This window comes from Puntigrus tetrazona, chromosome 5 (genome assembly GCF_018831695.1).
Source record: "Puntigrus tetrazona isolate hp1 chromosome 5, ASM1883169v1, whole genome shotgun sequence".
Classification (NCBI taxonomy): Eukaryota; Metazoa; Chordata; class Actinopteri; order Cypriniformes; family Cyprinidae; genus Puntigrus; species Puntigrus tetrazona.
Genome location: NC_056703.1, coordinates 27,332,272 through 27,356,517, shown reverse-complemented (window position 1 = coordinate 27,356,517; position 24,246 = coordinate 27,332,272). Strand labels below are relative to the sequence as shown.

Here is a 24,246-nt window from a genome sequence, read left to right as displayed (position 1 = left end):
ATTTACTATTTAGAAAACCTAAGCAAATTAATCCCATCATTACCTCAACCATCAATAACTTCTTGCATTGTGATTTGCAAAAAAAAAAGAAAAAGAAAAAGAAAGTCTTCAAGGTGAACTGTGACTCAGAAAGATGGATGTTATAAGCTTTTGCCAATTGAAACAAGTAGTATTTGCATATTTATGCTTACCAATGATGGAAAATAGTTTTTCCTTTATGAATCTGCTGTCATCATTTGGATGGCTTTGGTTTTAATAGTATAATTTTCCACTATGTATTATTAGTCATCTGCGCTTGTGGTGAATAACGTGGACTGGAAAATTTACCAAGAAAACCGTCTAAATATAGGGGTTCGAGTTAAAGATTTTCTTTCATTGAAGCTTGTGCCATACTTTTGTCTTCACAAATAAAACATACTGTAAACTCACCATCAAAGATCCCATTTGGTATGAATAATTAGTTTTAACTTATGCTTCAAATAGATTTTATGGCTTAGCCCAGTGCATTTGGAAACAAAATGAATCATATGGCCCATTTATGTCTGATTAATTGAAAGTCTTAGTGTCTGAGTTTGCTTCCAGGAAGAGATTTGATTCAGTCAGATCAGATTTTCCAGGGATCTCTTGATTTAGTTACGCTCTAGATACACTACATGTAGTTCAGTGAGCAGAAAAGTTGGTGGTAATTAAATTTAAATATTGTAAGTATTGGAGTTTTAGATTGAAAACTAATACTTGCTTAGCACAAAATATGCTTTTGTTGGTTAAAAGCGGTCTAAAACCTGTCTGAATTTGCTAGTGTGAAGCAAAGCCTTAGTTAAGCTGGGATTAGTAAGATGTAAAAAGATGGTAACTTGTTGTGGCATAAGATTTGCAGTGGGTATTCTGAACTATTTCTGCACAAGTCTTTGTGTGTGTTTGGTGGTGTAAATAATTATGAATGAATACCAGACTTACATTTTAGGCATAGCGCGTTTGCATTACATACCAACGATTTTTAATCTGGCTGCCAAAGTTAGCACATTACTTTATGAGGTTAATTAAATTTGTCTAATGCTGTTAAATTCATTTAACACCCCTAATGCATTTACCTAAACTGACGTAACAATTGCTTCATTGCAGAGTTTGACAGTGTAAGCCTTTCACTTGCTTGTGTGAACTTTAAAACGCATTTACTTCTTCAGAAGCACATACGCAACTCCCTGCAGGTATTTAAATCATAAATTGAAGAGGTCTTAAATATGAGGACTGAAAAACAGAAGCCTATTAAACAGATACAGCCTATTGTGCATATTAAACATGATTTTATTTGAAGTGCCCCTATTATGGATTTTTGAAAATTACCTTTCGTGAGGTGTGTAACACGGCTCTAAGTGAAAGACTACTCTGAATCATTAAAACAAGTCATCATGACATCACCATGAAACATTAGCATATTGCCCGCCAACTTGTTGTGCAAGTAGACCTGGGAAATCTTGACTGATTTTCACATTAGTCTGAATGAAAATGCCATTTTTTTGCCACTAGGTTCTGCTTTTGGAGTGGTAAAATAGTTGTTTCTCAGTAAGGGCTATAAACAAAACAGCACTGTGATCCCAAACGCTGCTTTTATTATCAAAATGGACCAATCAACTGTAGCATGTAAGATTACGCAATCTCAATCGTCAGTCTCTGCATTTTATAGATTGCATATAGATTGTGCATTGTTTTTCATTTGTCACAAGCTGCTTCTTTTTTTTTTTTTTTAAGAGTCTGGATATCTAATCGTCTAAACACTCTCCATTAATAACTATCTGACATGACCTGCACAACCACGGCGCTTCATTGAAGCAGAGTTCAGTGAAGTGCTGAGTGTGACGTGGATGAGAGCGGCAGGCTGAGGCTCTCGGGGACATTCACAGAAATCACTGAGCTCTCATTCCTGTCTAAATGTCAGCGAGCTTCCACGGCTTTTGTGTAAACACAGCTGTACTCATAGATCAGATTCAGAAACATTCTCTCCCTTCCACCAGCCCCCTTTTTCCATCTCCTCTGTCTGCTGCAAGGGTTTCACTCGCTTATTCCTCTTTTTTTTGCCCATCTCTCCATCACTCCGCCAGTTTTATTTTTGGACGGCTATTTTTATCATCTCTGCTCTTAAATCCTGATGTCAATTGTGTTGCTGTCGATTATAGCCTGCTTAAGGGATTAGCTGTTCAGAAGTATAAATGTCATCACTTTCTTTTAGTGTCATAGTATAAGATCCTAACAGACATCTGTCTGTCTGTCAGCATTATATAGATATTCTTTCCATATATGCATATATGCATTCCAATATATGCATTTTAACGTAATATAACATGAAATTTTGTGATGATTGTGCATCTGCAGTAACATTTTAAAAAGTGTAGTTTCATGCATTTAACATTTGTCTTTTATCCCCATACACACACATACAGATGGAGACGGAGCCCATATCCCTTGTGGGTGAATCTGTGAGCGAGGCTTCCCATGATGTTCCTGTGCTTCCTAACGGCTCATCCATGACCTCCATCAAAAATGAGGTGCAAAGCGATAAGCTGACCTCAGAGAAGCTACAAGAGATTGAGGATGAGGAGATTCTGGACAAAATGGTATTTTATTTCTCCTGCTGTCATATACAAATGTCAACAACAAAAAAATGATCAAAGATCAGTAAAAAGGAGACATGATGCTCATGCAGACAAAACAGAACCCAAAAATGGAAACTGAGATCATTTACTCATTCTCAAATTGTTCCAAACCTATGAGTTTCTTTCTTGCTTCTGTTGAACACAAAAGATTGTCGGTAACCAAACAGTAACTGGTAGCCATCAACATACACAGTATGGGAAAAAAATACTATGGAAGTCCGTAGCTACAGTGAACGGTTTGGCCGCATGCATGCTTCAAAATATATTTTTTGTCATAATGTTCATTTTTGGGTGAACTGTTCCTAGTATTATTTTGCATGATTCATTTTTAAAATGCTTATGTATAGAAGTACAATGAGTTGCTGTATTATTATTACTTACATTTTTATTATTATGGTCTGTTTCGGGTGGGTATGTTTTTGCAGCTTGATGATTGCAAAGATTTTGAAGAAAGGAAAATGATCAGGACCGCAATGAGAGAACTACGAAAGAAAAAGCGAGGTGATAATCTCTACTTTTGTTTTCTTACACAGCACTCATCTCTTCTTTTCTTCTTTCTTTATTCTTTCAATATACTGATGGGCGTCAACACAGAAAGTGTATCAGTTCACGGTGCAAGACGCACTGTCTTCTTTACTTCCCTTTTGTTGAGTGCTGTTTCTTTCTTTTTGCTCTCAGAGGCTAGACTGGGATGTACACAGGAGGAAATGGGTAGGGTTTCTGGATTGTGTTTGTTTGTGCCCAGCTGACCCTTTGCTAATGCCCATGACCTTAGTGAAGGGTCAGTTAGGCTTCATTTGGCTATAGACTTGGTTTGTATTTGAATACACGGAATGTAGTTTTTACGCGCCATGTGTGGTTTTTGTGATACATGTCATTTGGTTTTTTGACCATGCATGAAGGCATATGCATTTGGTTATCATATGGTACTGCTTGCTTTGTGTTTGCTTGATCGAATATGCGCACAGTGCTTCGATCATTTATGGTGTGATGGTGTGCAATATTGACTAAAAATCATATCTCTGTGTTTTGTCAGTAATTAGGCACTATTTTGCTCAATTTTGAGCTGGAAGCTTGACTTGTCATGGACAAGTTTTCTGATGTGTGTGATTTTCTGTGTTGCAAAACACTATCTTCAAACAAGTTTCATGGACACACTTCCTAGACAGATAGTCTAAATCATGTTGATCGTTGCAAAAGTACTAATACGATCACTCGTGTTTTGTGCGTCCCTGATCCATTCTCCATCTTCACCCTAATTATTGTTCCTGACGCTGCCCATGTTCTCAGACCAGAGAGAGAAGGAACGAGATCTGCGTCTGCAGGAGCTCAGACAGCAGCGGGAGGAGAAATCTCAGAAAGGCCGGGTGGGTGCAGACGCCAGTGAAGTCGTGATGAAGAAGATGGAGCGCTCCGCAGACGGCTCCACTATCAGTCACGTCACCAATCGGGTCACCCATTCAGGTAGCACAGCAGTAATTTAGTGAACTCTACTTGGCTGGATTTTTCACCCTATGTAGTACAATAAAAATGTAATGTTTATACTTCAAAAGTATGTAATGATATCTGGCTGGCCACTTTAAAATGAGTAACAACACTTACTGCTGGGGGGCCCAGTTTTTTGTTTTTTTTTAATGCTGCCTGTTGCTTTAACTATGTGCGTAATTTTATTGTAATGCTGTCATTGGTTGTGTGTGCAGATGATCGAGGCAGGACGTCCCACAGCACTATCATGGAATCCAGCTATGTTCAAAAGACAGACAGTGAGTTTACCGTTATTCAGTATTCAGCTTTAAGTCCTGCCAGCACCCATACCGAACACTTTTTTTTTTTTTTTAATGTTATCCCATCAGAAGGCACAGTGCAAACAAAATCCTACAGTTTCTCCAGCACCACATCCACTAGGAAGGTTGGCAGGTGAGTGCTTTAAAGTCTGGTCTAATTTTATACACTGTAGTTCATTTTGAAATAATTGCTGTATAACTAGTCAGGCGTTATATATCACAGTAACACCACTGAATGTAATAACAATATATAATAAAGTCCCATCCTCCTGTACATGCATTTCTGTTCTAAAGGTTTTCTATATATATATATATATAAAAAACTAATAGTTTTATTCAGCAAGAATTACGAGTGTCGAATGAGGAGGAGAGTGCAGAAGAATCAGAGCTCTCCAGTATTTTGAGTTTGGACTCCAGTGCCCATTTCAACTGTTAGATGTCAATATTATATACTGCACCTTTAAGGTCTTTCGTCATAGTTGGTTGATTTGTTCTGTGATGTATTTTTCAGTGTTTTTGACCGTGAGGACAACACATCTCGTAGCTCCAGCAGAACATCAGCTCTTGAGCGCAGACAGGCAGAGAGATCGGAGCTGATGAGGGCTCAGACGTTACCCAAAACATCTGCAGCACAGGCGCGAAAAGCCATGATCGAGAAGCTCGAGAACACTGGAGGCTCTGGAGTGTGAGCCTGCGTTTTTCACACACTTTCAGTCTCATTTAGCTAAAAGAAATACCACCTGTTCAACAACGTTTCTCTTTCTGACTGTAGCAACTCGGCCATTACTCAAGTAAACAAGGTGCAGCGCTCCACAAGCTTTGGTGTCCCCAACGCCAACTCCATCAAACAGATGCTGCTGGACTGGTGCAGATCCAAGACCCGTTCCTATGAGGTAACCGGGAAAAAAATCAGATCCTTAAAAAAAAAAGAAAAATGAAACCATAATAATCATTTGCTCACCCTTTTTGGACTTTTTTTCTTTCATAAAACACAATTATTTACCATGTGCTATATGAGATAAAGCACATGCTACAAAACTGCCCTAAAACAGCACTTAACTTATAATATAGTTCATTAGTGTGCTGTAGAAAGTACTGAAGTGATTATGCACACATTTTCTATTTCTTATTCACACTATTAGTGTTTTACTGTACTTTTGATTAAATAAATGCAGCGTGGGTGAGCAGAAGAGACTTTCTTCAAAATCATTTCAAAACCGTACTTGACCCCAAACGGTAGAACAGTAGTGTACATCCTTATTGGCAGTTGTCTCTGCTTTGTGTTTTCATATTGTTTCTCTCTTCTCCATGTCATAAAGAATGTGGACATCCAGAACTTCTCCTCCAGCTGGAGTGACGGCATGGCGTTCTGTGCTCTGGTGCATAACTTCTTTCCAGAGGCCTTCGACTACTCCAGCCTCAGTCCTGCAAACCGCAGGCAGAACTTTGAGGTGGCCTTCAGCACGGCAGAGTGAGTCCAGAGTCGCATATATCACATGATCAAACGCTTACAAAACAACCAAGAACCAATGAAGTGAGAGTCAGAAATGCGATTCAAATTTGAGTTTCTGCACTTTGGGGCGAATTCACTAAAAACGGTTGCTTCAGACGTCAAGCTCAATCAGTTGTGTGCTCGTATAGCACTGTTCATTAATGCATCTTTACATTAACATATTGCATTTAATGTCAGAACTTATGTAAAAAGGTTATTCTTTAGTAGCAAAACACAAACGGCCTCTTCTGTGCAAATAAGACATTTTAGAAACATTGGCCTCATGTAATTAATGTGTTGCTGTTACCGCAGATGGAAAGCTGGAAGCCAACAGCTGTTTGTGTACAAGTGTTTTAATTCCGTTATAACCAGGCAAATATCCAGACGTGTCACGCGCACTTTCTGCTTCTTGAGCTGATCAAGTGCCTGGATATCACAGCGGCGGAGCGAGGCTGTACAGTCTCAATAAAAGATGCCAGACTGAGGTGGTCTGTCTGACATATGTCGACATATGTCTTGAAACATGCAATGCGAATTTTGTTCGGCTCTTATTTTTGTGGCCGTTTTTGCGGCGTTACCTATTTCGAATGATTTATTTGCTGAAAAAGCGTGTGCAAATAAATGATGCTATCAGCAGGCACAACAGATTTTTAGTGAAGTCCCCCATGTTTCCAATATTGTCAAACTCCAGATACAACGCACGGGTCAATGTCAGTTTTGCGTTCCAGCCACCTGCCTTCATACACATAGTTTGAGCTCTGTAGAATTGTTTATGAAATAAGTCTCTTATGCTCACCAAGGCTGCATTTATTTGATCGAAAATACAGAGTAATATTGTGAAGTAGTTTTACCATTTAGAGTAAATATAATATAATGTGAATATATTTTAACATGTGATTTAAAGCAGAAATTTAAGCAGCATTACTCCAGTTTTAGTTTCACACGATCACTCAGAAATCAGTCTAATATGCTCACTTGCTACTCAAAATCACTTCTGATTTTATCAATGTTGAAAAACTTCATATTTTTCCATAAATAGAAAGTTCAACAAAACAGCATTTATTTGAAATAGAATCATTAATAACATATTTTTGGAATAAATTAATGCATCCTTGCTGAGTAATTCAAAATGTAATGTTTTTGTAAATGTTTTGGTTTGTTTCTGTTTTAATGCAGCCAGATTTATAACAAGTTCTTCTGATCTGCATCTCCGGTCCTCTCAGATTAATCATCTTTTAATAGCTGTCATTTCCTTGAGTTAGGTCCACTTAAACAACTAAAATCTTTTTTTTAATGATTTAAATTTCTCCTCTGCTTATCTCCTTTCCCGTTTCCCAGTTAACCTAACATTCATGCATTTCTAAATGAGAAACATCCAGCTGAACGTCTCCCCAGAATAGTGTCTGCTAACAGAAGAGCTTTGCTCCGAGTCAGTATTGTTTGCTGACCTGAGAATAGGCCTTAACCTGCTTCCCCTTTGGGTTAGTCTGTGTTCAGGTAATATCAGTAGACACTTTCTCATTTCATTTTCCTCCACCTGACTGTGAGCACTGGTTTATCTCACTACCCCAACTGTTGTCATCATTAAAGGCACCATCTGTCATTGCTGTAGCGGCCCCAAGGGGACTTCATATTCAGTTATTTGCTATGGATACAAATATGCAGAAAATAAAACCTGATATAAATGTTTATTTGTAGTAATAACACTATATAAGATGACATATTTAAGTTGGTGAACTTCTTTTTGCCCTCAAATGAAAAATGAAGTATATTTGAAGTATATTGAGGCCTTTAGCACTGTTTTAGCACAGTCAGTAATCTAGAGTATCACAATTAGATCATGATGACCACATGACACTCAGCACCTCACTACCATGGTAAAATGTAACATCATTTGTATTTGTTTTAAAAAAAAATAATAATAATAATACAGTAGCCTAAATACATTCAGTATAAATACAAATGCATAAACGCTATACATTAAAAACAACCAAAACTGGTTTAATTCATGTCTTTATCTAATATAATAAAGTCCATATTGAATATCTAATATTTCTGCCGCACTAACATGGTGCGATTAATGTTATGGGCAATAGTAGCTGGAAAAGAATGCAAAACAGCACACTTACATATATAAACAATAAACCACTAAAGCACCTTTAGTTATACACCACAACATACCAAAAAAAGGCTTTGTGTATTAAAGTATCTGCTGTTTACTTCCTGGTGGATAAAAGAATGAAGTCAGTTTATATACATATAATATAGAATGGATTTTATATAGTTATCAGTTTCACTCAGACACATTATGAAGGTACTAAACAGCGATTGATATTTAGAACATCTGTTTCAGAACCTCTTATATTTTCTAACCAAACAATAATTACCCTAAGAACCAACAAATCTAGTTCTACCATAATTTGAAAACATACTTTTTCAGAAACGGGTTCGTTGCTAGGATGCTGTCCCAACAGAGCCCAACATGCTTAAACTGAAAAAAACATTATGAAATGTTGCGTTATGAAAGCGAAACCGAAGATTAATTTTTATAACCATGTCCCTGTTTGAGATCAAAAAACACACAGGAGAGTGTTTTTTTGTTTTTTTTTCTTCTGCAAGCATTAACCGATGTGTGCCTTTAAAGAGATCAGTCTCCACCGCTCCAGCATGATCCTATCACTGAGCTTCTAAAGGCTTTTTTCCAGTCAGACAAACCGTGTTTGTCTGGAGACAAAGGGTTACATGTTTAGTCATCACTTTTTTGCATTGCCGTTATTGTCTCCATACTGTATGTTGTTGTTGTTGTTGTTGTTCACAGTCACATTTGCATAATGAGATCACAGAATGGATGCATCGTTGCTTTTTTTGATGTTGTTTGTCTTTGCACATGTATTTGTTATGAATGTAAAGGCATGAAAACACAGTTACATATTCTGTCATCACCGAGTTTAATGCTGGCTTTTTGATTTTGTCTTGTGTGTGTCTCTCTCCTCACTGGCCTTGTATGTCCCACTTGTTTCCGTCCTTTTTCTGCCTTCTTTCCTTCCTCTGTCCCCCACCTCGCCGTGAGAGTAGGAAGCTGGCAGACTGTCCGCAGCTTTTGGATGTGGAGGATATGGTGCGGATGCGGGAGCCGGACTGGAAGTGCGTGTACACGTACCTCCAGGAGTTCTACAGGGGATTGGTGCAGAAGGGCTTGGTCAAAACCAAAAACTCCTCCTAGGCTCAAAACTCAGAGAAAACGGTGAGAGCCAGATCAGATCTTTGAGGAGAAACCCGGCTTAGTCAGTCTTGGGACTGGCAAGAATGAAACGTGACGGAGCACACTAACCTTTAAAATGTTTCCTGCTAACATTCAGTGAAAAAAAAGATAGTAAAATGGAAAGATATCAAAGTAGTGGTAATGATCAGGTTTTAATTGTTTGGAGAATATTAAAGGTGCACTAGGGCTGCTTGAGTAAAGCTGAAAAAATACAGGAAGATAGAATAGCTATATTTGGAAAGAAATAATTATTTTAGAATAATTGATTTTATGTATTTTTTTTATTTATATGTTGTTTTTTGGTAAGTATCTGCATTTTACTTTATTTTATATTTTGGAGCGTGGACCATATTTTTGGGCTGTGCAGTTTTGGTAAAAATGAAAAATAAGGGGTGTATTCTTCAGGAGAACCAACTAAAACTTTTTCCAGTAACTTATTTTTTTCTACAATAGGCCAGTTTTCCTTTTTGATTGATAACATTTTTTTAATAATTATAAATATATTCCAATACAGTACAGTAAAATGTATATATAGTACAATGTAAAATTGCAGTACTAATGTGTGACCCTGGACCACAGAACCATTGAAAACTGAATACATCATCTGAATTCATCATTTCTATTGACGTTTGTTAGGATAGGACAGAATTCGACTGAGATGCAACTATTTGTAAATCTGGAATTTTGAAGGTGCAAAAAATTGTGCAATTTAAGCCCATACCGATGCATATTACTAATCAAAATTACTAACAAAACTGTCTGTATCATGTAAACGAATACAGAAATGCGCTTTAATACATGACAGCAATTTACCATAGGTTTTTAAAATGAGCCCTGTTCACATGAATTTACGAATAAGATTAAAAACAGCAATAGTTGGCGATTTCGTTTTTTTTAAAGAAACAATACGCTTCTGTGCATGTAAGCATTACCAAAGCCGTTTTATTTCACGCAGAGAAACTGCATCGCAGGGGAGAAATGTTAATATTACACGACGAGCCAAGTCCTACTCACCTACACCTGTGTGAACTGATTCATAAACCACGGAAAATCACCAGCGGGTTAGAAATCACTGCAATGACTAGGTTAGCAGTTGCCGCTTGGTTTGATCTTTTCAGATATTTGAAGCGTTACTTAATAAAAGTCAACATATTAAATCCAGTTGCACCAAACCTGCACATTGATCTTAAAAGGTAAGGCCCTTTGGTCCCACACGTGCTCCGTGACAGGAATTGGTATTCATCAGCGTGCTGTTAGTACGTTTCTGACAATTAGCATAACAAAATATTGCGTGTCTGCCAGCTTAGCCGTTTTTTTTTTTGTCAGAGAGAAAGCACATGAAACAACAGACTGAAGCCGTGAAGACGCTGATGCCCAAACATGGTCCTGCTCATAGAGATGTGAAATGAGCCCATCAAAGCCTGGCCTGCTTTAGCTAGCAGCGTAAAGAGCACATCAGACACTAAACAGAAGCTAGTTCTGGGCACATGCTGAACGTTTGCTATCACAGCTTCGTCTTAGAGGAGCAATGGGTAAATTATTCAGAATTCAGTGCAGCTTAACATACGTCTACAGCTTCTCCCGCGCTGTCGGGTACTGAAATCTTTTCGAATTTTGTTAGAACAAATTGACAGCAATGCACTTGCAGTGGAAGTCTACAGGGCCGTAATACATCAAATACATACATGTAAAAGATACATTAGCACGTATATTACTGCGTCTTGGGCTTTAAAGGAAAGAGAGCGGGAGAGGTGTGTAGCTGGAGTATGTGCTTGCCGTACATAAAACACAATTTTGTGGCACAACATGGAGCTGCGCTTTTTATCATATGGATTATAATATTTATTTGGCCAGTATCAGTTATTTTGCTATTGTAAGATCTTTGAAATAAAGTGATACAGAACTGTAATGCGATCAAAGAGCTGCCTTAAAATGTCCGTCTGCCAATCAGATTCAAGCATTCAACCGCCCTGTAATATATTTATTTTTACTACTATAAATAGTTTCTATGTTTTTTATTTTTTTGTCGTTTTTTTAGTATTTGCCTCAAACATTTTTTTACACGCCTCATTTTAAAATGTCCTGATGTAAATCATCTTCAAAGTATGGAACTGTACATGGTTCCTAATCGATTTTATGTTCACATAATATTTTTATTTATTTTTTTTTGTTACATAAGAGTGCCTAACCTCAGGATGCGTTTTAGTGCATTAATGTAAACCCAGTTTTTATTTTTCCTGTTTTTCTGGGACTGCATGTTATGAATACAGTTTAAAACTATACTGCTTCAAAAACAAAAGTAGTTTCTTTTCTTTTTTCTCCAGTAGCGAGTGATCTCTCCGTATCAAGCAGCAGTGCTGCACCCTTTTGGTTAGGCGTATCAACTGCACAGCGTTAGCATAGACAGCAGTGTTTGGTTAGCATTATTTTATAATTAGTCTGTGATTGTCTTTTCATTAGGGCCTATGCTAACTGCATGCCCCTGCTGGAGGTGGAGGACATGATGATCATGGGTAAGAAACCAGACTCCAAGTGCGTGTTCACGTACGTTCAGTCACTGGTGAACCATCTGCGCAGACATGAGATGATGCTGGCGCGGGCACAGCAGAACGCTGACTTCTGACGCTCTACAACGCTGTAACGTTTTTTTTTTTCATTCTGATCCTGTTACATTTCAACAGTTAAAATTGCGTTTACTTTCCAGGCAGATCTAAACGACTCCTAATGTAACAGCTGTACAAACTCATTATGGATTTTTTTTTTTATGAATGAATTTTTTTTGTTTGTTTTAACGAACAGTAGTTTGCTCCAAAAAAAAAAAAAAAAAAGCATCAAGAAATGAAAACTGCAAGTTATATTTAGTCACTCCCAAGATGCCTCTTTTACTTGATTTCATGTGCAAAAAAACGAAACATGATTTTATGTTGAATGCCCATATCTACGGTTTTAAAAGCTTTTACGGTACTGCTGCTGTCAATGGAGCTCAGACCTGCATGCTTTCACGAGCTTACTTGAAGTTTTAGTTCTGTTTCCAAAAGAAATGAAGGTTATATTGTTATAATTTGTATGCAATGTCGTTTATTTAAAAAAAAAAAAAAAAACGTTGCAAGAATATTAATCTCACCGCTTGTTATGGCTTCAGCCGTTGAGTGAACTCATGAACTGTTTTTAAATGTTTTTCACTTAATTGAAAGTTTGGTTTGACACTGAACACACGGCATTAGGTTAGTTCCACGGCAGATAGACGTCCGCCAAGAATTGAACATACACATTTTGAAGTGATATCAAATGCACAAGCATGCATGTATAGATGCACTTACGATCTGTCCTTATTTATGGACGAGTATATTTTGGATTTGTTGATATTCCTGAACTTCAGTCGGGAGTTCATCCCAAAACATAAGCTTAAAGGGTCAGTTTTTTTGTACATCTTTACAACACGGCTTTCAGCCAGAAACAAAGTGTATTTAAACAGTGTGTATATATATATATGAGTAGCCCTAGTCATGAATTTGAAAAGAAGAATATTTTAGCAGTAAATTCACTTTCAGGTCAATTATGTTTATATATATTTGGTTCTAAAGATGGCTGTAGTTTTAATTGTTTTGAAGACTGCATATAATTTAATTTTGAAGACGAAACGCAGCAGCCACGCCGGAGAGTGACTTTGCTTGGTACTTGAAGGTTGCATGAGTATGGCTCATTAACACTCACTTACACTGAAAGGTGAACATTAACATTGTTTGTACACACTCATTCAAAACCTTTTGTTCACTCAGTATTTCGCTACACCATGGTTTTGTATAATAGTCATTAAAACCATAAATGACACCAAAAAATGTGTTTGTCATTTATTGCATTTTTTGAAATAAATCAAAATCAGTGCAAAATAAGGACGCCAGTTTCCACCATAGAATGAAAAAAGGCTATTGCAACTTTTTATAACTATTCAGATTTTTTATCTCTCAATTGCATGATACAAACAATTATGAATTCTTTTTTTTTTTTTTTTTTTACATATAAACGCACAATTAAGACTGGGATTTCAATTGTGTCGTATAAAGTCACAATTCTGACTTTTTTTTTTTTTTTTTTTTCAGACTTGTGAGTTCGGGTTTTGAGGGGAAACATTCTGGAATGTTCTCAGAATTGCAATTTTTGGGTCACACTTTACATTAGGAGGCCATAAGTACTGTGTATGCCCAACAATAAGTACAATGTACGTGCTGTTTTAATATTGTCTTGCAAACCACTTTTCTGGTGGTTTGGGTGTGTTAAGGTGTAATTTATGGGTCAATAGTATAATTATATACGCAAGTACAAAAATGTATTACAGATTTAATTACATACAGGTATTTTTAAAAAAAATACAAGTATAATGTAAAAACATGCATGTACACATTAAGTGCATTGTACCAAATTATTAATAAAAATGTATAGTAGTTAAGGCCACCTAATATAAAATAGGCCCAAATTTTGACTTTGCAACTCACAGTTGTGAGTTTTTCGCGCAATAGCCAGTTTACATCACACAATTCTGATTAAAAAAAGAATTGTGAGAACGTCAAAATTACTTTTTATTTTTTATTCAGTGGCGAAAACGGGCTTCCTTAGACCATTTCAGGTGACTACCTCTTGAAGCTCATCGAGAAAATGCCAAGAGTGTGCAAAGCAGTAATCAAAGCAAAAGGTGGCTACTTTGAAGAACCTAGAATATGACATACATTTTCAGTTGTTTCACACTTTTTTGTTATGTATACAATTCCACATGTGTTAATTCATAGTTTTGATGCCTTCAGTGTGAATCTACAATTTTCATAGTCATGAAAATAAAGAAAACTCTTTGAATGAGAAGGTGTGTCCAAAGTTTTGGTCTGTACTGTGTGTGTGTGTGTGTGTGTATATATATATATATATATATATATATATATATATATATATATATATAAATTATGTGCATTTGACCACATCTAGTTTGAATTTGGTATGAAGTTGTTACAATGTAAACTCCTCATAAATGGCCTGCAATTAAGCTGCTTAACTATTTGACATTTAATAATGTCATTATTTAATTTCTTTTGCATTATCAATTTTACAACTTTCAAGACCACGTTTTTCCCAAACCCCTAGGGCTCCATGCTTGTTCATTACTACTATTGTATAATAATCAATAAACGCTTGTTTGCTGTGATGTTTAAGCCGTTTATTTTGTCAGTGGTACCTTTAAGCTCCCACAGTCTGTTCTGAGGCCTGATTTGTGCCCGTGAGACCAGAGATCATCAGTCCGCAGCCAGTCTCAGGCTTTTACAGCTGTGGACATCATTAAAGTCCCCTCTGGGCAGAAACAAGGTTCTGTACAGAACAGTGAGAGCGAACGACCGTTACAGTTCACCGCCACAAACATGAACTACTCACACACTTACTACATACATATTTTACAGTCGGAGTTACACCACTCAAAATCAAATCAAGCTGCTGAATGCAGGAACTATTTTTAAACAATAATGTGGCCACATTAAACTCTGGAGAGAGCTCGTCTGGCTCGGTTTTAGTTCTCATGGTAATTGTAAATCAAGTAGGTCTCACACCGCTGGCGTCCCACGCCATCTCTCTTACGTAAGTGGGTTACAAATCTGTGTGCTGGGAGTCGGCCTCTGATTGGTCAGTATCAGTCTTAGGGGGCGGGCTGGTGGATTGGCCCTCGAAAGGACTGTCTTTCGCTGGAGCAAAGCGGAACTCCTCCGGCACTTGGTCGTCGGGATTCTCTTTCTTATAAAAGCCCAGCGTCGCCAAGAGTTTGTTAATCTCGGCGCGAGTCATTTCAGATAATGGGATTCTCTGAAAGACAAACGCAGCTCTGTTTGCAAGTATGAGAAATGCATACATTGGTTATAAAGACGTGCATCACATCAGTTCTTAACAAATGTTCGTTATAATCACAATAAATACTGTCTTTTGTTTCATTTTACACCATAGTAAATTAGGGTATGACAGTATACTATACCTTACAGTCGTAGAAAACACAGTTCATGGGTGAAGTCATTTGTTTATATTACTAAAGTTTTTATAATACAGCAAATTATTAACGTAAAGTACTTCATGATAGTATGATTCAAAAACACTACAATATCTAACCTACTATGAGTTACTGTAGTATTTTTTTACGTGGGTATGTAGTCTGAAAACAACGGTTTTATGAAGTTTAACATAAAATTGTGTGTTTGAAAAGGGAAATGCATATGCAATAAGGCCAAAAAATAACGTCTTTTGAATGCAATTTTTTTTTACTGCATGTCTTTGATAATGACAGTAGTTTATTACCACCAAAAAAGGGTTAAAAATGGCTAAGCATTGACGTTTTACTTACATCTAGTTCTTCATAGTAGTGGTTGAGAAGGACGAGTTCAGGGTCGGCCCCAGGAATGTGCTTCATCACCAAGTTGTGGCTGAACGGATGAACATTAAGGATGCACTAAACGCTTAAAGTTGCCTACAATTACACCCGCTTCTGTCTCTTTAAGGTGTTGGCGTATAGATTTGCATTCCAGCTGAAATAAAGAAAGGACTGAAGGGCGAAAGATTTGGATACACCGCCGGATATCAAGTGACGGCGACCTGAACAAATGAAAGTTAATCTGTTTAAGATGTAACCCTGTAAAGGTTTCGTTTGTTTGGTTGAATTACAGAACAGACTTCTGTTCCGTCACTGAAAGCATGGTAACCTTAGATGAAGCTGGATGTTGTAGCTTGAGAACTAGAGTGAGAGCTGCCCGTAAAGACACACAAGAGTGTAAGTCTGGAGGGAAGTGAAAGGTGAGAAGGGAGTGGGAACCAAAAAAAGAGAGACAAAAGATTGGAGGAAGGAAAAGAAAAAAAAGATACAATTTAGAACGAAAGGTCTTGTTACTGCTTATATATATATATATATATATATATATATATATATATATATATATATATATATATATATATATATATATATATATATATATATATATATACATTTTTAGATAAAAATTTTTATTATTTTAGATGATGCCTTTACAACATTAAGTAGATGTAACATTTTGAACAAATTTTGTGACAGTTAATGTCTTGTCATTTCTAGTCCAATTCATAAATATAGAATAAAGTATCAATTGATTAATTTGAAATATATGTACGTATACAAATATATACATAAATTAGATATTTAAAATGATTTGATGTAGATAAATGTGTCAGAATAAGTAACATCATTTTAAGTGTTTTAAGTCACAAAAAAAAAAAAAAAAAAAAAAAATGTTATATTTAACAAAACTTTTAAATATGTTTTCTATTAATGTCAATTTGATGATTTTTTACTTTTTATTGACTTTCATGTTTTCCGTAACTCGTCTGTGATTTTAAAGGATACTAGAGAGGAATGTCCTGGGTCACGAAGGCCTTGACCTGAAAAAAGAAAATAATACGTACAAACATAGAAAATAATAATAAAGCATAAGGTAAAGCTTTCAGTAATGCATTTCATTAAAGTTATCTGTCTGGTGAACACGAATGATCCCAGTGATGATCCATGAAGTGAACGCAGTCTTACCTCCCTCAGCCTGTTCAGCTGTCATCCCCCACACGTCTGGACAAAGTGGAGAAATGACATGATATTTTAGGTTATTTAGGTTCTCTAATCTAGTATTTGGTACAACAGCACTCATTTGTGATTTTTGTGGGTTTACAAATGGCTTCCAACTCTAACGTGCACTGCTTGGCTGCATCTGTCGGTGATATGCAAAACTAGATGCTCTGGTTTGCATAGAAATACAAAGCATCATTTCAGACCAACGGCGGACTGAAGCGAGGTACTGCTGTGGTCCGAAGCGTTAATAATAAACAGGAAGAGATTGCAAACAAACAGCTGAGCGAATAACTAAGTGACTCAAAAGACAACCACTTGTCAGGGTAGGGTGTGATATTCAGAGAGATTCGCTGGGAAATCTTTACCACAAATATCAACGCAAGTCTCAAACGCAAAATGAAAAGAGTAAAAGTCGTTGGAGTTTGTATCAGCACTCGACCGATTAAATTCAAACCAGGGGCCTGTGGCATAAAGTCGGTTTAGCTGGCTAGCCAGGCAAGTTTCGATTTAGTTTGCGCCAACTCTGGGTTTTAGTTACCATTAAATTGATTTGACTTTTAGCAGCATTAATGACGGTAGTAACTTAAACTCCACGGCTAACCTGCTCCGGCACAGGCTATGTTCTGGTTTACAGAGCGCAAACTGAAATTTGACCAATCAGCTTCAAGCTAAGCTAAGATAAAGCCACCCCCCCAGTTTCTCTAAAAAGGACTACACAGTAAAACATTAAGATTATGTCATACTTTTTAAGTGCACATGCTCCAGGATCAAGTCTGAGTTGACAAAGAAAGCTGATGATCGGCTTTGCGGTACCAACAAACCCGGATCGGACCGGTTCAACATATGAAAGTCAAAACTAATCCAGTGACCCCATCGCCATAATACTAGAACTGCTGTGTTATGTTTAATAGTTTTCAAGAATACGTAGCATTTTAGGGTACTCAATTGTTTTCTTAAAGATTTCCCTCAGGCTATACCTAACCGACTTTTATTTTGACATGTCAATTTTATACAGACTTATATTTTGACGTTTATATTTCTGCAGCAAAACGGTGGTTTCATTTCGGTACACGGTCGCCTGTCATTCACTAAACTGAAGCATTTTATCCATACACAAACACTTACGTGTAAAAGGAGTCATTAAAAGCCTTAAGTAAAAAGCTATCTCCCGAACGCGTCCCTCACTCTAGGGATTAGCCTACACTTTCATCAAAAACACCGCGTTTAAAGGTCGTAGCTCTGCCAGTTCAGACAAAACAAAACACAGCGGGTCACGGCGAGCGTTTTCAGGGGAACGCTCGTGTTTGCGAGCCGAGCGTCTCCGGGTCCGAGTCGGACTCTGAACGCATGACCTGCCGGAGACGGGGTTCTCTCACCTCCACTCTGCCTCTCGCCAGACCGCCGGGTTTTTTCGTGTCCGCTTCGTGTGATAAGATGACTGAGGGAAGCAGGGCGGTGAAGATGAGCGTCCACATGCTGCTGCTGCTGGAGATCAGACTGAACGCTCTCCACACCGGCTCTGCCACGTCACGGCGCTCATCTTTCGCCTTTTCTTTTCCCCCTCGTGTTTTTGAAGGGATCATCTATCGCTATCTAGAGGCAGAGAGAGAGAAATTCCCCATAAGTGTGAAATGGGTATAAACGGGACTACGGATTTGGTGAAAGCGTGATACAATTTCAGTGTTTGTGCGACAGGAAACTATATCTGATGAAGATTTACTCGTAAATATACGAAAAAAAAAAAAAAAAAAAAAAATATATATATATATATATATATATATATATATATATATATATATATATATATATATATATACACACACACACACACACACACACACACACACATATATATATATATATATATATATATATATATATATATATATATATATATATATATATATATATATATATATATATATAGACATACAATAAATTTTTATACTATTTCTTTCTGGCTGATGCACATTTGTTTCAATCTATGAGAATAATCAGCCTACACTACCAGTCAAAAGTTTTTGAACAGTAGGTTTTTTTTTTTTTTTTTTTTTTTTTTTTTGTTCAGCCTTATTTGGAGCACGCCTGTTCCACGTTTAGGTCAGCTTGGTTTGCAAGCCTTGCAGCCAGAAAATGGCTTATTCACACTCGGGACACTAAAAAATATTGTTGAACTTCTAGGTTTAAAGAAATTCAGCAGTATATGGCTTACTCAGCAGTGGATCCTCTGCGGTGTGTGCCGCCAGAATAAGCCCAAACAGCTGATCAAAACATCACATCTTGTGAAGTTAAAAGCTGCAAAAATAAAAATAAAAAAGCTGTAAAAATTAAAACAAAATCATCAAGATATCTTAATGTTTAATCACACAATATTATCTATCCTCTGTTGTCATCTCATCAAAATCCATCCACGTTTGTTTTTGATAACCTTTCGTAAACACTGGTAAAGATGAAAGAAAAAAACATCTCAATTGGAGTCTTAGATTACTTAGATTACTCTCATTCTGACGGTACCCATTCACTGCAGAGCATCCACTGGTAAACAAGTCTGATCTGAATTCAGAAAAAGTTATCTAATGTGAAACATAACATAGGATGTCCACTACAGTAACTAAATGTGATGCTACAGGCGAACCCTGTTTTCAATAGCACTTTGGACAAATGTGCACATAGTGGTGTTTTAAATAGACATGGGGTCTATTATCCTGACACTGAACTGCTGTGTCATTAAGGAGTATTCTGAGTTTGTTCTGCCTGAACATCTTTTAAATACAAGGATGCTTACAAGTAAGGCTTCGGAACAGCCTTCTTTTTCATTGTATCCTATCCAATCTTTTATCCTGCAGACTGTAACTCAGTACTTGGTGCTGATGTCATTTGTAGCATGTTTATTCTTAATGCATTACAATAAATTGTTAAAGATTACACATCATCCAGTTGATCGCCTTAAAGTCAGCATATAAAACAGAATGCATGATAGATATTGAGTGAAACAAGAAAACGGCACAAGCCAGGACTTGGTTACTTTTATGGATGCACTCTTTTAGAAATAAAGGTGCAAAAGCTGTCACTGGGATGGTACGTTTTCAAATGGTACACTTTTGTACCTATTAGCTTCAAATATGTACACTGTAAGTACTAATATGTACCATTTAGATACCAAGATAACAAACATGTACGTTTTTGAGAGTGCGGTAAAAGTGAATGTTCATATTATAATAGAGACTGATCTGAATGAATTGATATATTTATCAATTAAGATATATAATAATATTTTTTCCCCTATTATGAAAATGAAATGTTGATTTTATATTAAGCGGGCTATGCATATGTAACAAAACACTCACATAAGTGCAGATGACAAATATAGACTATAAACTTTATTAGATGTAATTAATTGTATTTTTTTTTCAGTTTAGTTGTCCTATAGCTCTACATCTATCTTCTGAATCCTTTTTCTCTGGCCAGATCTAAAAAAATCTAATATGAACAATGTACAGAGCCTAAATGCATGAATATTGTGTAGTGAGCAGCATTGCCCCAGCGCAAAAGCCAACACAGTACAGAGACTCAAGTCTAGTGTGCACCAGAGTGTGAAATACTGTAGAAGACACTCTATCCAGTGGCAGTTTCGGCTTACATAATCACTCTCACAAACACAAAAACATCTTATCTTGCTAAAATAACTCACTTTCTGTAGCTATACAAAGACCACTACAGTCATGTCTCCTAATACAATTTTGCTTAGCTTAGATAAACCCAATGCAAATGAACATACATTCATAATTATGCGAATAAACAAACAAAAAAAAAATCTTGCTGCTGGGGTGGAGAAAGTCCTTAAACATGTGGAGACAGGATTCTGTCAAAATCAAAAATACTCAAGTAGTGTGAAAACATTACAAAGCCTCGTACGTTGGATTTAGGAGCTCACGTGCATTCTGGGTATGCACATATGTTGGTCTGAAATAAAGTGAAGTGAGACATCAAAAGTGGTTACTTTATTATAAGATGCTGTTATTAATTTAATGTATGTATGACAGGTTCATTCATAAAAGAAACATTATACAGTTCAGCGTCAGAAACAGAAATTTGAAAAACATCGGCCTGCCCATCCACAGTTAATTGTAATTACTAAAATATTTCAAACAATCTGTTTATTTTTGCTCATACATATGGTGAAAGATTCTGCAAACATTTCAGAATGTAATGCATAAAGCGTTTAATCAATTACTAATGTCAAAGTGAAACAGCACGTGACATGTATGAAACTGACTTTTCAGTCGGAGGACTTTGAGGGAGGACTTGAAGGAGACAAGAAGGCTAAAACACGTTAGCTTTATGCTATTAAGTTTTCTTAATATCAGGAAAATAGAGAAACGTTTATGTTGCTTAGCCTCCCAAGACAATTATGCTACTAAAAGCACAAGCCAGGTAGCACCATTTACCAGAGTGGACTGGAGTTTAAGTGACATTAACCAATTAAAAACCTTTATTATTATTATTCTAGGGTAGTTACAAATAAACGCATGGAAAATGGCGTTCAACATTTTATGTGAATTATAAAGTAGGCCTATAAATTCATTGGAACATAAAAAACGAATATGTCCATGGAAAATCATTCACAACTACACTGCTGCATTCATTAAAACATAAGATTGATCAGTTTTGATTTCATGATGACTCTGTTTAGCTGCATAATTTTCATATGTAGTAATAATGTAGTATGTTTTCATATGTAGCAATTGTAATAATGTAACAAAAATACACATTTAGCTTTCATTTGGCATTCAAAGCTTAATGTGATATTGTGAATTATTTGTACAGTATACGGAAACGCATACAGCGGCGCCCGCTGATTGCCATGACAACGGCTAAGCGTTCTCATGCGGCATTTCATTAACGGAGCATGTAACCGATGCTAAATGCTAAACCTTCACCCTTTTGGCTACCTCGCACGCTCCGGGCGAAGTGCAGATATTATCTATTATATCCACAGCGGCGCTTCGGCGGAATAATACCACGTGACAGGAGCATTACGTCCGCGGTGATTAAAATCGCTGACGAAAGCGACGCCAGCAGCGCTGCTGCAATAATGAAGCGCGAGCAGCGGCTCTGAAGGACAGCGGTAACCGTTCGCGTCTGTCGTTGACAGCAGGCGCTGCGGTGTGCTCGGTGAAACCGATTCCCCGTCGAAGAACACCGCGACGTCCGCAGATGAAATGCACCTGCCTTCGGCGACCCATTTTCTCGTTTCTCTAAACCTCAAGGTCCTTCGCCGGTAATGTAACGGGAAGAGCGGGCACTGGCGCGGCACGTCGGGTCTATCTATTGAGTGAACGGACGGTATTGTCGCATAATGATGAGCTTTTCTGATCTCTGAACGCGAATATATTCATCAGCGAGTCTGGTTTCCAGCGGTGCCAATCATATTGCCTGTCAACAAACCACCAGTTCTCCTCAGTCCGTCTTGAACAAGGAAATTGGGTAAGAACTGTTAAACTGCAATATTTCACAGAGCTCAAGTGCAAACACGCCGAGACACGCACAGATATGATTGATAAATCGTACACAGTTTAATAATATAATCGCTTATATGTTATGTTGTTGTTATTATTACGGCTGTGGTGATATACGTTTAGATTGGAGTGCTGTATCTTTGCTTCAGTCGATACTGGATTGTTTACATGTTTTTTGTCTGGGTTTTATTGTTTAAAATTTCTGTTGTATGTTTTGTAAATGTATAGATGTGTCACATTCATCAATGTGTGTGTGTGTGTGTGTGTGTGTGTGTGTGTGTGTGTGTGTGTGTGTGTTTAAAGGAGAGAAATGCATGTGCATTAGTGTTAACCGGCTCTATCCATCGCAAACAGCCTTGCAATGTAATTAGCTTTATCAGATATCGAATGGTTCAAAAGCTTCTTCGTGCATTCTCTAATAAAACACACACACACAGACACAGAAGTAGGTCATAATGCACATTATTGTAAGGTGACCTTCAGCAGTTTTCCCGTCTCCAGCCTCGAGTGAATAACCAATAACCAAGTATTGGAACATTTACCGGAATAAGAATACCGGATGAGCGGTTGAAGATGGATGGATGATTATGATGAAACAACAATGCACCATGTGTAGTTAACTCATTTGCAATGATTTTGATTATGCTTTGCCACAAACAGCACAACAAGTACAGTTCACTCAGTTGCTATGAAGTGACTGAATACCACGCACCCCCACAAACATCAACATTTTCAAAATTCTCTAATTATGCATTGAAGTTTTCAACACTCAGCACAGCTGCATGCCTAAAAAGCATTTATCTATCTATCGATCTATCTATCGATCTATCTGTCTGTCTATCTATCTATCTATCTATCTATCTATCTATCTATCTATCTATCTATCTATCTATCTATCTATCTGTCTATGTATCTATCTATCTATATATCTATCTGTATCTATGTATCTATGTACCTATCTATCTGTCTATCTATCTATCTATCTATCTATCTATCTATCTATCTATCTATCTATCTATCTGTCTATCTATGTATCTATCTATCTATCTATCTATCTATCTATCTATCTATCTATCTATCTATCTATCTATCTATCTGTCTGTCTGTCGCTCTGCCCATCTATTTACAAACAAACATATTCAGAATGATTCACTGCTAGAATTTTGCACGCATCCTTTGAGTGTATGTGTGTGCATGCATATTCAAATACATACACAATGACTCATTGCATTCGGGGTCATTGCTAGGTGGAGTCTATATTTTTGTCTCTTTTCCTTTTCCTGCTGGTCACATGCTTTGCGTTATTCCACGCCGATAAGCAAATACCTCTAGACGTGCGCTTGACTGTAACAATCTTGTCAATACAGTGAAAGCCGGTCAGGCAGGCAGAGCAGAGCACAGCGAGGCTGAAGAGCATGTCGACTGTGCAGAAACACAGCAGATACATGACTCCGTATAAATATTTGAAATCGGGTTGTTGGCTATTTGTCTCAGTATTTATAGGCTCACGGTGTTTGCATTGCTGAAAGCCATGCTGGAGGGTTTTAGTGATTTTAATCCTGTCAAATAAAATAAAAAGCCAGATTCATTTATTTAAAGAAAACCAAAATTACAAATTCATGGCTTATATAAAAAAAAAAAAAAACAGTTTTACGCAGAAGCACAGAGTGAGCAACGGTTTCCAGTTTGCTGAAAATGCGGATATTTATACGACCAAGAAGTCAGATGAAATTCTAACAGCTTGTGGTATAACAGACTCTATAAAATGCATAATATATCAGTTGTATGAATCAATAACGTGTCCTAAAAAGAAGATATTTAACTGCTTAGTTAAGATCGAAATATTTAATGCAGTGCAACGATGATTGAGAGACGAACAAATAAACAAGCCTGACGATCATATCTGATACTTATATTTGAACGTGA

General features: G+C 37.0%; 3 protein-coding genes across 8 annotated transcripts in view; 2 read left to right on the top strand and 1 right to left on the bottom strand.

Moving 5' to 3' along the window:
• smtnb (smoothelin b) overlaps positions 1-13,028 on the top strand; it is a 46,509-nt gene extending 33,481 nt beyond the window's left edge. For 4 of the 6 annotated variants that reach the window (XM_043238855.1, XM_043238858.1, XM_043238859.1 and 1 more), the window contains 10 exons: positions 2,439-2,612; positions 3,077-3,152; positions 3,330-3,362; positions 3,942-4,115; positions 4,352-4,414; positions 4,505-4,568; positions 4,947-5,120; positions 5,208-5,328; positions 5,755-5,906; positions 11,650-13,028. In XM_043238855.1, the coding sequence (XP_043094790.1) occupies positions 2,439-2,612; positions 3,077-3,152; positions 3,330-3,362; positions 3,942-4,115; positions 4,352-4,414; positions 4,505-4,568; positions 4,947-5,120; positions 5,208-5,328; positions 5,755-5,906; positions 11,650-11,812 (1,194 nt within the window). In that variant the 3' untranslated portion in view covers positions 11,813-13,028. Of the gene's footprint in view, positions 1-2,438; positions 2,613-3,076; positions 3,153-3,329; positions 3,363-3,941; positions 4,116-4,351; positions 4,415-4,504; positions 4,569-4,946; positions 5,121-5,207; positions 5,329-5,754; positions 5,907-9,002; positions 9,172-11,649 lie in introns of all 6 variants that reach the window. The other 2 variants (XM_043238856.1, XM_043238857.1) reach the window with 2 other exon arrangements.
• A 1,349-nt stretch (positions 13,029-14,377) lies between these two features.
• The window catches only part of selenom (selenoprotein M), a 10,075-nt gene continuing 206 nt past the window's right edge, over positions 14,378-24,246 (bottom strand). The window contains exons 2-6 of the mRNA XM_043239464.1: positions 18,178-18,394; positions 16,766-16,801; positions 16,586-16,620; positions 15,557-15,635; positions 14,378-15,027 (exon numbers count right to left, since the gene is read on the bottom strand). Coding sequence (XP_043095399.1) covers positions 14,815-15,027; positions 15,557-15,635; positions 16,586-16,620; positions 16,766-16,801; positions 18,178-18,384 — 570 coding nt within the window. The 5' untranslated portion in view covers positions 18,385-18,394 and the 3' untranslated portion in view covers positions 14,378-14,814. The remainder of the gene's footprint in view (positions 15,028-15,556; positions 15,636-16,585; positions 16,621-16,765; positions 16,802-18,177; positions 18,395-24,246) is intronic.
• inpp5jb (inositol polyphosphate-5-phosphatase Jb) overlaps positions 21,720-24,246 on the top strand; it is a 21,910-nt gene continuing 19,383 nt past the window's right edge. The window contains exon 1 of the mRNA XM_043239463.1: positions 21,720-22,288. The gene's annotated coding sequence lies outside the window, so the exon portion shown is untranslated. The remainder of the gene's footprint in view (positions 22,289-24,246) is intronic.